The sequence below is a fragment of the Artemia sp. Qi Xiang Cuo genome, chromosome 19, assembly GCF_049724085.1.
Source record: "Artemia sp. Qi Xiang Cuo chromosome 19, ASM4972408v1, whole genome shotgun sequence".
Classification (NCBI taxonomy): Eukaryota; Metazoa; Arthropoda; class Branchiopoda; order Anostraca; family Artemiidae; genus Artemia; species Artemia sp. Qi Xiang Cuo.
Window position 1 is genome coordinate 13,694,911 of NC_142812.1, and position 16,000 is coordinate 13,710,910.

The 16,000-nt window shown below is 36.3% G+C and overlaps 1 protein-coding gene across 7 annotated transcripts in view; it reads left to right on the top strand.

Moving 5' to 3' along the window:
* Positions 1-16,000, top strand: part of LOC148940519 (uncharacterized) — a 134,015-nt gene that overhangs the window by 6,811 nt on the left and 111,204 nt on the right. For 2 of the 7 annotated variants that reach the window (XM_089105562.1, XM_089105563.1), the window contains exon 2: positions 4,145-4,242. The exons of 3 other annotated variants lie outside the window; for them this stretch is intronic. In XM_089105562.1, coding sequence (XP_088961688.1) covers positions 4,200-4,242 — 43 coding nt within the window. In that variant the 5' untranslated portion in view covers positions 4,145-4,199. Of the gene's footprint in view, positions 1-3,964; positions 4,243-16,000 lie in introns of those variants that run through there. 2 more of the 7 variants (XM_089105561.1, XM_089105564.1) reach the window with 1 other exon arrangement.

A 16,000-nucleotide genomic window follows, 5' to 3' on the forward strand; every position in this document is an offset into this window, starting at 1 on the left:
TGTTTTTTAGGCAGAAATAAAAGCAATTGAAAGTGCACTAGAAAGGGTATTGAGGAAAACTAGTGAAAGTGATGGAAACTAATCTAAGTTCCTCATATGCAGTGACTCAAAATCTGCCCTCCATTCCCTAAGGAATTATCCAAATAAATCAAATGATGAGGTACATGAGTGTTATAGTTCTATTCTGAAGATTGTTGAGAAAGGAATAGTGATACAATTTTTGTGGTGTCCAGCCCATGTGGGGGTGGCGGGTAATGAAAAAGCAGACAAATATGCCAAACTAACAGCGCAAAATATGACCCTTACACCCCCTACAGAAACATATAAACAGATTAGAGAGATGGTTAGAAAGATTTACCAAAAACATTTTGAGGAAATGAGGGATAATAGTAGTAATATAGCTCTTGCCCAAAAAAAGAAGCCTTGCTTTGATATGAAAAATTATAGTAGATTAAAAAGAAAATATGGTTGCTTAATGTTCTGTTTTTGGTCAACCCATGTAGGTTTTAAGCATAGGTTGTTTATCATAGGCAAAACTGATAGTCCTCAGTGTGATAATTGTAGTGAGATAGAAAGTATTTTCCATTATGTTGTTGAATGTAAGTAATATGAAAATTTGAGAAAAGAAATGATGAATTTGTGCAAAGAGGAAAATTTAGGAGAATTTTCAGTATCACTTGCATTAGGAATTTTGATTGATGAGGATTCTTTGAAGTATATGATGACAGACCTGTTTATTAAGTTTATACAGGAAAGTGGTAGAGAAAAAGATGTATCTGATGTTGAAAGTAATGTAATTGCTGTATTTCCAGTGTTGAAAAAGGGATTGATTTTGTATGTTTAATAGGTTTGACTAATGGTTTTAGCAATGATATATGTCCATGTTAAAAAAAAATCCTGCTATAAAGGAAGATTGTCTGTTCTTTTTAGATTGAAGCTGAGGTGTAGAAGAATTAGCTAACTAGTTGGCTATCTCCATATTTATTCTTTATGTTATTGAAAGTCCCACCAAATTATTACATTTCCGTGATTTGTTAGCTAACATTGTTTTTTGGCAATGTTTTGTTCAACTATTATATTTCCACTATAGGCAACTAACAAAAACCATTACCCGGCTTTCTTAGCTTTTAAATTAAGTGGCTGAAAAGAAAAGCCTTGCCAATTTGAAATATTGACCACATCTTTAGTAGACTATCCTAAGGTAAGAGACCTAGATATTATCCTGTATGGACCTTAATTGCTCAGAAGTGCAAATTAAGGTAAGATAAGCCCTGACTTTGGTTCCAAATTTAGGCTAGTTTATGCTGTACCCTGTGTGGAGGGATTGCTTACTTAGTGACATTGTATATTAATAGTTCCGCAGAAAGAAAAATTTGGTAGCCTACTTGTGCAGTGGTTGCCCTCTTCAGAAGGAAGTAGCCTAGACTATTTTAAATAGCCTAGTTGTAAATTACTTACTTATTTCATTTCTGGTAAAATTCTTGACAAGCTACTTTTTGCTGTCTTGGAAAGGGGTAAGGCTAGGAAAATGAAACTGTCAGGGATGGATCTACTGACTAAAGTCTGTCCCAGGATGGTATTTGGAAATGGGATACCACCAGATGGCTGATTAGCTCATTATTTTCTTAGAACCTATATATTTACAGAACCCCAATCCCCCTAATGTGCAAAAATATACCTAGAATTGCATCCTGAATATAAATATAATGTTCATTTGCATCACAAATGAACTTTACTCCATATTAGCCATTTGATGGATGTCCTTTTGAAATACCTACATCTGCTCCTTCTCCCTCTAGAGGACATTGATCTGTGATGACCTCAAAATCCTTGTTTTATAAAAGTGAAACCTTGCAAAATTGATCTTTTGCTTAAATGAAGCACAAGAAAAGTATTTTCAGCTTCACAGCTTTGCTCAATCCCAATTTAGGCTATGAGGTTTCAAACTGGCATGTATGCAGGGGGCCTCTGGGCCAAGCCCCCTCTAAATCTCATAATTTTTTATTTTCCCATAATTTTCTGATACTTCTCACAGAAAAAGGGATTTGAAGGATTTGCCCTCCCCCTAAACAAATTCCTGTGAATGTGCCTGGTTTCAAACATCTCCAATTAAATTTTCTAAATTTATTAAAGAACAGGAATTGTATTCCTGAAAAAAAGAAACTGACAACTGCAATTTTTTTAGAATTCCAATAGGTCAAGGTCTACCTGTGAAGTAGGCAAATTTCTAGTGCTTAAAAATTATAAGAGGGTTAATTTAGTAGCTTGGCAATACCTTCCCCAAACATCTTTTCAGCCCCTGATTCATTACTTAAAGTTTCATTTTCCTAACCTAGCTTAACCTCTTTCCAAGACAGCAAAAAGTAGCTCATCTAGAATTTTAACAGGATTCATTTTTATAAAACAAAGATTTTATTTTAATGTCATCAAGGTCACTGCCCTCTAGAAGGAAAAGAAGTGGAGGTAGATAATTCAAAAACTTTCCCAGGATTTTAAATCCTTCCCTTTAGTCTTTAAATGTATCCCTGAAAGTATCATTTTCCTGACATAACCCCTTTCAAAGACGTCAAACAGTAGCTTGTCTAGAATTTTACCATATAAGCTACCTAGCCTAGGCTTAGCCTTCCTGAGTTCTGACAAAAAATATTTTACTTTAATTTTGGGTGTAAATCTTTCCTTCTTTAGGGATAGGGAGTGTGTCAGCATTGTCAATAAGATGACTTGTATTACACTTTCAGAAAATGTGGTAGGTCCCTAAAATTTCCCCACACTATACCTTTTATTAATAAATCTTGACATGGAGGTAGATTTTTGCCCTTGAAATCTGAGCATATTACGATTTAACCATTAACCACCTTGAAAATCAAGATGAAAGTTTTTTTCCCCATTAATAAAAATCACCGCTTTTTAGTGTTTTATTGGGGTGTTTTGGAGGAGAAGAACTATAATTATCAATTAAAATTCTAGATGAAAAGAAAATACAAGATAAATAACAGCTGATTATCATATAAGCAGAGCATAAAAGGTGGATCTAGAGCAAAATCTTAGTGACAAGTTTAAAAAAAGAATGAGGAAACAGAATAAATAAAAAAACACGGAATGAGGACACCAGAAAGAATCTTGGGGGCGCAGTTCCCCCTAGATCTGCCCCTGAGGAAAATACAGTTATGTATATTTATGTTAAATTTATTTTATATGTAGTTCAAGCATATACAGATGTATTTCATGTGAAATTAGTGAGGATTTTTGTTTTTGTTAGGTGTCTTTATTGGCTTTTCTCTCTTGGTATTGTCATTATCATAATCTAATTCAAAAATGACTGTAGAAAAATATGTATAGGGTAGCCTAATGTTTAGAAAAATGAATTTCCCTAAAGTTGTAACCTATCTATATCATTTTTTTCACACCAGAAAATATTAGGAAGCTAATTTAAATAAAATAAATATGTTTGTTTAAACTTATACAACACAACTATGTGAATTTTTTTTATTTTGTATTCTGGTTATTTGTTTTTTAATTTCAATTTTCTTTTTTAAATGAATCTTATAGTGCTCAACAAGGTGAAGAGAAAGATCACTTTCTTATTATAAGTCCAAAGATAATGTGAGGTAAATTCTCCGTGAACCAGTTCATAAATTGTGAAATATTTGTATTGTCCTGCCATATCCTTGGGGAGGTGGCTGCCCCCCTCTGTCACCAGTGTATATTTACAAATGGCAATAGTGAGTTTTCAGGATTAGATGCTTAGGCTGATTTTCCTCTAAAGGGCCATATTTTGTCAAAATATTCTAAATGCAGCAACTAGAATTAAAACACATTGGTCCAATTGGATCAACCAAATAAATGAGATATTTAAAAAACTGTTGTAAGCAGTAAATACTTCACACAAGTATAAGATCTATTCAAGCTTTGTACTTTACCTCTTAATTTTTTCATTTGAAAGCTGTTGTCTCTAATAAATGGATTGTTCTGGGAAAGACCAACAAAAGTCTACATACCTTACAACTATCTATACTGCAGTTGGTCATATAAATTTAAAAATGACAATAAATTGGTCTTTAGCTCCAGTAGTCTTTTTTGTCTGATCTATATTCTTCTTTCTTCTATCTCCCATCTATTTACTAGATTTTGTGCTCTTTTGAAGGTATATTATTCAGATTTGTGAAAGGATTCTGACTTTGTAACTCAACTGACGAAGCATGGAAATACCCATCCTCTTTGGTGTCACTGCTGTTAAGCAAGGTAATTAGTATTATGGGGGATCCAACCAATTTCATGATTATTTGTGTTACTTTTGTGCTTTTTGCTGTTCTTATTTTGTACTATTCTGCTGAAAAATTAGCGCAATCTTAATGATTGTTCTAAGTCAGTTTGATTGTCAAACTATTTGTCAAATAGAATAAACAAACTGTAAAACCTGTTTGTTAGAACGCACATTTAAATTGGAGGTTGAAAGATTATCCCTCTCCCTAAAAAATGGATTGGCTTTAAGCAAGAAAAAGCTTACTAATAGTATGGATGGGAATAGTAAATTCTTTTATCCCTTATTTCTTCTACCCCATTAGGCTTCCTATCCAAGGTATTAAAAAGAACCAGCTGAGATTCATCATTAAAGTAGGGCATTTATCTAGTTTGCCATGTAGGCCTATAACCAGAAATTTTCTAAGTAGGGGAGTCTCCAAGATATCCCTCTAGCAATATTTCTGTGTAGATAAGAGAATAAATTCCTCTGTGATACTTGACTTAATTCTCCTGCTGACTTTGCAACAGCATCAAGAGAGCAGGCACTGGAGCAGGCTCTCCAGTAAACCCAGTCTTTAACTGCCACAGGGGTATCTTCAGGTCTTATCTTTGCCTTTTATTGGAATTATGTTGACTATTAGACCGTCTTGCTCTTGGGTGACCGCATGATTATTTAAATCCAGCAAACAAAGGGTTGAAAGCATATACAATGCAAAAGGAGGTTTCTTCTGACATTTGGAGGAGGTCGTTGCACCATCTCAGTGTACATTGTGCAACCTGCAGGGAGAATGCAACCTGAACCATGCGGGACAGGAGGTTGGCGTTGCTGATAAAGTCGTACTTTATGAAGTCCCTTTAGACTAGAGGAATGCCAAAAATTATTCTTTTGTCATTATGATAAATTTTTATTTCTTCTGCTTTATGTTTTTATCATATATCACTAAACTGATAAACCAAAGATTTTTTTCAGAATATTTGTAGCTGAAATATTTCTTATAAGAAAAGTATATATATATATATATATATATATATATATATATATATATATATATATATATATAACTTTGTCGCTGTTGCCGCTCCGAAGTTGCCAATATAATTTCTTTTGGGCGAATTTGAAAAATCAGCCAAAAAGTCGGCAGCCGAAAACGTTTGGAAAGTTTGGTTATCATATCCAAAGTCCAGTGAAATTTCGTCAAAAAGCCACCAACAGACCAGAGAATTGAAGATTGTGTGATTTAAATGTGTTTGTCTAATTAGGCTAAACTTACAAGACCTCTGTCAAGAGATTTAGATAGTAAATGACTTCAGCATAGGCTTCAGTCTAGTCAAGGTTACTTTGCTGAATTTCATCGGCTGTCGAGTGAGGATTGGTTGTCTGAAGAATTAGCTGGATCTAAAATCAAATTCTTTTGAAGAATTTTCCATGCAAAGCGAGCCGCGAAATAATATTCCCGATAGGTAAACGTACACAGGGTGTAAGCAGAAGAGGGACGGGTGCCTGCCGCAAGAGCCGTATGTACCTGCTGGTATTTAGTTACCCTTAAATTGCGGGGAATAGGTGAGCAGGTCCCGACGCTTCCCTTATACTTGTGTACGCTATCCGAAAATTGCGTTGAATGCTGTGACGTAAGCAATGGGGACTCTCGTACGCAATGCTGTACTGAATTTTCTCACGCGATCCATGCAAGCCGGGAACAAAATTGAAAGCATTGTTAAGCGAGCTGTGGAATTCTTTGATCATGCTGAAATTCTTAGTGCGAAGGAGAAACTTATAACGCTTGCCAATGAGATTGGTTATGATTACGTCTATCGGAAAACGGCAAACGATTCTGATAAAGTGATGGAAATGGCGAAAATCCTAGCCCTTTGCGCTAAAGAGAAAAAGCCCTTGCCTACTTTCGTAATTTTTGATCAGCAGGAAGTGCCCACCTGCCCTGATGAGGTCAGTGCCTGCGTGAGAATAAAAGTAAACGAGATGTGTCGAAAGTTTGATGCCGGATTAGGGGCTATCGCGGATAAGATCAAACTTGCATCTGAACTATGTGCCCAGCAGCTCGCCGGGGTATCGCAGCAATGTACGACCATAAGCGACGCTATTACCCAGGGCTCACCCACTCCCCGTTCAGCAGCGAATCCGCCATCAAAGCCTCTTTACTCGGTGGTTGTGAAAGCAAACGATATGCCGCCTGAGTTAACGTCCCCACAATCCCGGAAAGACTTCATTGCAAAGGTTTGCCCTAGCGACGTAAGCTCCGATTCTCTTACCCTGAAACGTAGCAACGATGAATGGAAGATTCTTGTACAGTCTCGAGATGCCGCTACCCAACTTGCAGAAGCAATGAAAAGGAAGAACATAACCACTAAAGTCAAAGTTCCCCAGTTTGTCGGTATCATGAAAAGAGTACCCTCATCAGTTAGCGAGAGTGAACTCTGTCAAATTGCTGGTTGCGACAAAGTGGCGCAATGCGGATCTACGAGAGCGTTCAAGTTATTCTATGCACGTCGACAAACACTTGAAAACGCTATCGCGAACCCGCTGAAGATTTGTTTAGAACTGTTCAGGATTGAAGAGTTCCGCTTTCTACCGAGGAGGTGTTTCAAGTGCCATGATGTTGGTCATTTAGCAGCTGACTGTTCGCAACCAGAAAGGTGTTCGCGCTGCGGTGGCGATGGTCACAGCTCTAGTAAGGACAACCCATGTAGTAATCCGCAAAAATGCCTAAACTGCGGCTCTAGTAGACACTCTTGCTACCATGCTGCTTGTCCCTTTAACAAAGCCCAGCCTAACACTAGCACGTAAATGGAAAATCGAATATTCTGCTGGAATATGAACGGTAAAGTGTTGGACAGAATCCCCCTTCTGACTGACCTTTCTAAAGAATATAACTGTATTTGCATACAGGAACACTTTCTGACCGATGATAGTGTAAACCTTCTAAAGTTTTCCTCGGATATGCATTACCTCGTTCAACCTGCGCGAAGATCTGGGACTCGGGGTCGTCCCTCTGGTGGCCTAGCCATAATCACACGCTCTAACTCGGGGCCCCCCGTGTGTGTCGAGCAGAATGAATGGTTCCAAGCTGCCAAAATGCATGGCGTGTTTTTCGTAAATGTTTATTTACCAACCAATTACAATGACATCGCTTCAGAAAAGAAGTTTGCAAAAGCATGCCAGAAGCTCGGAAAGTGCCTCCTCAGTTTAGTCCAGAAATCATGCCCTGTTATAATTCTTGGTGACTTTAACTGCAATCTCGACGATCATTCCTGCCCTCGGGCTGTACTATTGCTGAACGCCCTACCAAGCGGATTTAAAGTTGCTAAGAAGGATAAGTGCTATTCCTATATCAGTACCGCAAAAACCGTCTCAAATCTTGATCATGTAGTAACTTACAAACTGGACCTAGAGTCAGTCTCGGTTGGATCTGACGGTGCCTATTCGGATCATTTACCTCTCTCTTTTGCAATACCAGCCGTCAGTCCCCAGTGTGCTCCAAAAACCAAGCCTGAGCCAGCACGTGATTGGAAAAAAGTAGTCCGTGAGCAGTTCCAGCTCAATTGTGAACAAATTTTGAAGAAAATTAAAGTGCCTTTCCACCTCCTACAGTGGGATTGTGGCCTAACAGAAAGCGAGATACGCCTACAACTGAACATGTATTTCTACGAAATTTGCCACTCCTTGAGAGTAGCTGAAAGGATTGCTGTCCCATTACGTAGAGTCCGACGTGGGTCGCGAGTGAAAGGATGGGCCTCTAACAGTGAGCTTGTGAAGGCAAGAGCAGCTGCCAAGTTCTGGCTGGGGGTTTGGCACGAGTGCGACCGGCCAAGAAGCGGGGTAGTCAATGAATTGCGGGTTTATACAAAACGGCGGTTCGCGAAAGAGCTACGAAAACATCGTAGTAGCCTCAAACGGGACACAGTTTCAAAAATCATTGAAAACCCTAATTTGGTCTGGAAGCTCCGTGCCAGGCCTGTAGAAAGTACGGGACAAAATGCTAGTGATATAGATGAGGAAATATGGGTAGATTATTTTGCTGCTGAATTCTCCCCACCAGATGAAGTGAAAAATAAAAAGTTTAGTGAAGAGCTCGATCAGCTTATGACGAAAGAGCATAATTACCTCGTGATTTCTAGTGCGAAAATAACCTACCTTTGTCAAAAATTAAAGAAGAAATTATCCGCCGGTGCCGACCAAATCTGTGCTCTACACCTACTGAATGGTGGTCCAGTTCTATCGGAGCATTTAGCAATAGCTTACCAAATTATAATAACACATGGTATTGTACCGGACATTTTCTGTTTAGGTGTGATCACTCCAGTTTTGAAAAGGGGTAAACCTGCTCATGAACCATCGTCATACAGACCCATTACTGTATCATCTGTGTTTTGTAAGCTATTTGAAAAGCTCATAATTTCGGACATTAAAGCTAGTTGTAAAGTGCCTCCCCACCAGTTTGGATTCCAAGCTGGCTTAGGATGTGCCCATGCCTTGCATGTAGTTGCAAATGTTCTACTGGATGCCCACATTTCGAAAGAAAGCCTAGCTATAGGTGAATATGATGTACGGCGGGCTTTTGATTCAGGTATCCATTCTCAGAATATGGTTGAGCTGAGAAAGTCCGGAGTTGACCGTGCTATTGTCAAACCCTTGAACGACATGTATAGTAGGCTCAAGGTCCGTATTAAACTGTCAGGTAAATTAAGTCGTAGGTTTGCTGTGGTGAAGAAAGGTATAAAACAGGGAGCCGTATCATCACCTGATCTGTTCAACAACAGCATATCGACGACCCAGTCAAAAGTGGCCCCTTGCTGTATTTTTAAAGGCATTGACGTGTCCCTAGTTGGGTTTGCAGATGACCTTCTAAACTTTTCAAGAATTTTGTCTTCTTTGGAATCTAACTTTAAAATTTTGGAGATGGAGTATGATGAAATCGGGTTGAGTTTTAATGTGACAAAATGTGAAATACTGTTATTTAACTGGAATGCCTCTCAACCCGAAATCCAACTGGGGTCACAGGTGGTCATGCCCTCTAAGTCAATTGTATACCTGGGTCTGCCGATCGGTGAAACTCTTCAGCATACACGAGCACTACTTGTAAAGCACATCGAGAAGAAGATCAGGTCAGCTTATGGAGCTTCGGTTTCCTCCAAGCGTAATCTAAATAGGTCGCTGCGTGCACAAATATTTGTTGCTGTTGCCTTACCCCATGTTCTTTACGTTTCGCCGTTCTGGAAGTTACTTACAAATTCGAATAAAGTAACTATAAGAAGAATATTCTTCAGGTACCTCAAGTTCCTACTGGAGATGCCATTAAGAACAAGTAATTCTTACCTAACGAGGCGGTATTCAGTACCTGATCCATTTACTGCGGTGGAAGCGTGTCTTGAAAAGTACCGTGATAGAGTAGAAGCGAGTAACCACCAGTGGACTGCCATTCTTACATAGTTGTATTATAGTTCCTTCGTGATTATTTTCATTTCAAGAAGTTTCGTTGTGTTTTGTATGTGCGTTTTCTTCTCTTTTGTTTTTTATCCGTCTTTTGTTCAATTGTGACGGGTTTTTTCCAATATATTCATTCATTCATTCATATATATATATATATATATATATATATATATATATATATATATATATATATATATATATATAAAATATATATATATATATATATATATATATATATATATATATATATATATATATATATATATATATATATATATATATATATATATATATATATATATATATATATATATATATATATATATATATATATATATATATATATATATGTTACCATGAATGTCTGCAAATTAGTGAATGTTAACATTCACTGGTGAATGTCCAAAATACCTTTTTTTTTCTCCATGGATTTAGTCAGTGTCTCCAGTCAACCTTTTTAATTTAATGCAAGGTTTGATGATGACAGGTTAAGTTAATTCAGGTTAGGTTTTTAACCTATTTTTTATATTTAGAACCAAATTTAACCTAGTCTAGCCTAACCTAAACTAACCTAACCTAACTTTGCCATCATAGCTTGCTTAGGACTTGCAAAGCTGACTTGCAAAGCTAATTGAATCCAAGCAGATAAAAATGAATTTTGGACATTCACCAGTGAATCTTGACATTAACCAGATTTGGGACACTCATGGTTACATGTATATAACTAGCAGTAGAAAATAGCATGCTTTTTTTCTTGCTTCTTTCATTGTGTAAAATTATCTCTATTTCTCCTCTTTTTAGAAAATAGTATATAGTGGCATCAATGAAAACATTAGAATTGTTTGTTTTGGTTTTTCTTGCTTAAAAACTAGAGTGTTTTTGAAATGATTTAGTACAATTTTGATAATAAAAGAAAATACGTAAAATTTTTAGTGTGCTTTTTTGTTGCATTTTAATTATTGGAATGTATATTTTAAGAAGAGGCTGAAATTGCAGAAAGGATTTTATAGAAAGCATAAATTTTATACAGTATGTCTATGACCTCTGTTTGGGGTGTCTTATATGCTTCTTATGGAAAAACTTGCCTATCTCTCCTTCGTCAAAATTTAGGTTATCAATAGTGGCCCCTCCCCTAAAGTCCCCAACTCTTTAATTTCAAGTCTCAAGGTACAGTAGATGCTAATTATACCCTTAATAAAGCATATTCCACATTTAATAGCAAAAATTATCTATGTAAGGTGGGGGTTCAATTCTGTCTTATGTAATATTAGTTTGTTTATTATATTTAATTACATTTTGTATCTTTTTTTATAACAAAACTTTTCTTAATTAAAATTTAAAAATAGTGCCAGATTTGCCCCCCTGCTCGAGGTGATGTGCCTGATAATTTAAACTTTGCTTTAAAATTCTCCTAGATTTGAAATCGCCTTTTTAATTTGCTAAAGAGGGGACAGGTACTCTAAATGCAAAAAATATTTTTCTTGCATTGATGTTAAAATAGCTAAGTTAAAGGGGGAGCCATCCAAATAGCTTCCTGAGGCTTCTTCAAAAATAATAAAATTTGTAAATTTTAAATCTTTTTGATTCTACAAAGGTTAAGCATTTGAGGTATTGTTGCGTTTTCATCCCAAAACTTTTGTTTTTATTTGTTTTTTTTTACCACTTTCAAGAATTAGCTTTTGCTTTGCTTACTGTAATTTGCCATAAAGTCTTGAATTTTGCTATGACAAACCCAGGTAGTCCACCAATCCTGCAAGATTTTTTTCGTTATCTTTTCAAAATATTTTACTATCAAAGTCCTAAGGTTTTTTAATCTTTTTTGGAAAGTTTTCTCTTAGAAAGTAAAAAAAAACGCTTTTTGAAGGTTTTTACCTATCACTAAATTATTGTTCTGAGTTTTCGAATAAATTAGCTTTAAATTTCTGTAGAACTTGAAGACGCACTACCAAATGATGTAGAAAGTCTGTTTGGAAGTTCTTATCCATTTTTGTTACCTAAAGAAGAAGATTTCCAAGAGAAGACTTTTTCTACAGACGCATCTGCAAAGCCTGAACCAAATCGCCACCCTCTGAAATTGGAGCCAACTATTAGTATGGACAATGGTGTTTTTTTTTTTTTTTTTCTTGTAAATTTGTGTGTCAAGATAGAATATTGAATTTTCAACTCCTTGGGAAGATATGGCAGAAATTGAAATATGCTTTTAATGGATAGTCTTCAATCTAGAAAACTGGAAAATATAAATATCTCTCTAAACTCTCAACCAACGTTTTGAAGATTTGTTACAGTCTATTGTTGTCTTATATACAGATTCCACAATATAAATGGTACCAGCTAAGGGTATGTTTTTGGTTTAATGTAGGTTATATGTCATAATTTGTTGGCTCATTCTTTACCCCCCTCCCCCTCCAACTCAAAATCCAAGCACCCCTAGTTTAGACAAGCCTAATATTGATATTATTATAATGATATCATAAAAGTTATTGATTTTGTCATATTTAGTACTATATTTAAAATTTATTTAGTTTGTTGCATTGATCAAAGCTAGCCTAAGTGCGTTAATTACAGGATTAACAACAGGGAGAAGATGCCGAAACAAATGGAAATACAAAATGAGTGCAACGAAACCGAAAAATCAGCGCAGAGCATAAGCTTATAAATTACCTAGAAAAGAAACTAATGAATAAGAAGAAAAAATTATTTTCCTTGTTGTTGACATTGAGTGACTGTAAGTCTCTAGTAAAGGGTTTTTGACGATGAGGGTTGCTGTTTTGTGTACATTGTTTCTATTAATGTCAATTTAAGAACATGCTCTTCTTAGAAATTCTCAAAATTTGTTCTCAGTCCTGAAGAATCACTATGCTGCCAAATTTGACAGGCTTAGGATTAGGATTTTTAACACAAATTAGGATCTTGTTTAGGAATTATTTTTATAAAAGAAATTAAAAATGCAACAACACAAATTATAAGTTATGAAGAAGTTTGGAAATAATGGGTTCTAGATAAGAAGTTTTGAAACTGACCACCAAACTAAGAACTGACAGAATTGCTGTGTAGATGTGGGGTTTTGTAATAACCGCTTCCTTGTTTTAAACAGGACGTGCGGTCAGGGCAAAAAGTATATATATGTCTGTTTTAGCGATAACGTGTTGTAATCTTTGAACTATTTTTAGTACATCCAGATTTTGGATCTTTTTGAGATTGTAAGTGTCTTTTCTTCTAAAATGAAGACTTTTTAAAAACAACTTAATTTGCATGTATAGAAAGTCGGTAATAGGTGAATCTGGTACGTAGATCACGAATATGTACTTTTTTCAGTTTTGAACGCTTACGTTCAGCCAAACACATTATGCCCACATAGGTTTTCAAGACGACGTATCAGCTTTGCTTCAGGACCGGTTGATGGTATTAAGTTAAACATTTCATCTTGTGTTGTGAAAAAAAGGTGTTACTTGCCTACCGCTATTAATGCTACTACAACTATTGCTACTACACAAGCTTAAGGTATTAACATCAAGTTTACAAGGAATATGTACGCGGAGGCTGAAGCAAATCAAAGCGAACTATGATCATGTAGATTTTCAATAGGGTGACAAAGCAATATCATGTTAACGGCTTACATTGTGAAGTTGGACCTTTCAGCATAACTTGTGACAGATTTTGAACTAGCCAAAAGACGCTATGTGTATTTTTTGATACTAAGTCTACAGTTACTGTAACTAATGACAGTATGGGGATTTAGTTGAAACGTGTAGGGGAATTTTCAATTAAAAAAAAAATTATACGCATGCATGTATTACAAGGGCATATAAGCAATATCATAGGTAGCGCTGTTCTATCATAGCAAGTAATATCATTGATATTTTAAAGTAGCCTAGCTAATTTGATTTGAAATTCAAAGTTCTAGTATCCTTTTTAAGAGTGGAGTTGATACAAACCGTCAGAGCCTGGGGGCGAGGGTTCTAAGTTACGTCATGGGGTATTTAAGGTTTTAATGGAAGGGATGGTTGTTTAACTTTAGAAGAAGCTACAATTGAAGTTCTAGTTCCATTTTAAGCGTCGAAAGTGAATTAGCCTCTCTCCCTCCCCGACGACGTTCTTTTCACCAAATGTATCTGATTGAAATTATGAGATAGTGACTTTGTTTAAAATAATCCAAAGAACATATAATAATGCCTCTAGGGTTGAAACAACCCACCAGCGCCCTGGGGATAGGGTTGGACCTTATGCCTAAAGGACATATAAGGTTTTTATGGAATGGACGGTCGTATAAACTTCAGATAGGGCTCATTTGATTTGAAATTGAAAGTTATAGTGCCCTCTTTTAGAGCCATAGTGATTCGAGAGAAAACAGCCCAACCCTACACGCCCGTCATTTTCCTTAACACCTCCAATAAAAATTTGGACAGAACAATTTTGTAGCTGAAGGCTCTGCAAATTATATCTGTGAGTAGAACAACCCCCCTCCACTACAGCTCTCAGGGCAAGAGTTGTAAGTTATTTCCTGGGGGCATATAAGGTTCTTACAGAAAGGATGGTCGTATATGCTTTAGAGGGGACTCATGGGATTGGTAATCAGAAGTTCTAGTTCTCTTTTTAAGAGTCAAAGTGATCAGAGCTTAGCCAATTCCCCCCCCCACGCACACACAAACACGTCGTGTTTTACCGAGGTGCATCCAATAGATATTTTGAGACAGTCTTTTTATTCAAAATAGTCGAAAGATATTATAACAAGGCTTTTGAGGTTGATTCAAAGCACTAGAGCCTGAGGGCGCGGGTTGTAAGTTATACCCCTGGGGCATTTAAGGTTCTTATGGAAGGGATGGCTTTATAAACTTTAGAGGTGGCTGTTTTGGTTCAGAAATTGGGAGTTCTAGTTCCTTTTTAAGAGTCAATAGTGATGGAGGTCAAATAGCCCTCCTCCCAACTACCCCTCTTTTTATCAAATGTATCTGATTGAAATTTTGCGATGACAATTTGGTTGAAAATAGTCCAAAGAACATATAACAATGCCTCCAGGGTCGGCACAACCCCCCAGAGCCCTGGGGTAAGGGCTTTAAGTTATGCCTTTGGGGCATATAAGGTTTTTATGGAATGAATGGTCCTATTAAATTCAGATGGGTCTCATTTTATTTTAAATTGGAAGTTATAGTTACTTTTTTAAGAGTCAAAATAATTTGAGAGAACCCGCCTCCCCCCACGCCCAACATTTTCTATAACAAACATCCAAACAAAGTTTTGAGACAATTTTTTGTCAGCACTGTTGAAAGGTTCAGTAATTATACGTTTGGGGATGTCCCCCCCCCCTCCCGAGGCCTCAGGCAGGGGCTGCAGGTTATGCAGTTTGTTCATTGTTTACATATAGTAACCTATATGTTATTGAGAAAAGGTATGCATGTTTGACTTCTACTTTCCCAAAATACGAAGGGTATTAAGATGAGTTTTCCAGGGAATGTTGAGGGGAGTGTTTAACTAAATCATAACCTGTTATGTGTATATATGTTGTCAAAAGAATGTAACTCAGAAATGACTAAGTAAATTAATATGTAACTTTCTGGGAGTGGTAAGCGAGATGATCAAATTGACCAAAACTACTACTACTGCTACTATTTAACTTAAGGGTATTAAGAAATAAATTTTGGGCAATATTGTAACTGTATTGAAATACACTATGCTCACATAGGTTGTCAAGAGGATGTATCAGCAATGCTTCAGGACCGGTGGATGGTATTAAGTTAAATATTTCATCTCGTGCTGAAGGGTTTGTTGAAAAAAAGGTGCTACGTACATACTGCTACTAATGCTACTTTAAATATTGCTAATACATAAGCCTAGGGTATTAATATAAAGCTTTCAAGGAATGTTTAGGTGGATGCTAAAGCAAATCAAAACGAACTATGGTCATATAGATTGTCAATTGGGTGACAAAGCATTCGACCTTTTAGGTTAAGTTGTGAAAGGTTCTGAACTAGCCAGAAGACACTATGTTTATTCTTTTGACACTAATTCTACACTTACTGTATTTAATGAGACTAAGAGCATTAAGTTGAAGCTTTTAGGGAGATTTTCAATTAAATTAAAAAGAGCATATAAGCAACATCATAGGCAGCGCTGCTCCATCATAGTAAGTAATATCATTGATATTTTCAAGGTGTTAATTTGATTGGAAATTTAAAGTTTTAGTACCGTTTTAAGAGTAAAAAGTGATTGGAGGGCAATCAGCCTTCCTCTTTATCTCATAATTGTCCAAACACTTCCATTCAAAATTTAAGATAGCCCTTTTTTCAGCATTGCTGAACGGTCTTGTAACTGTAT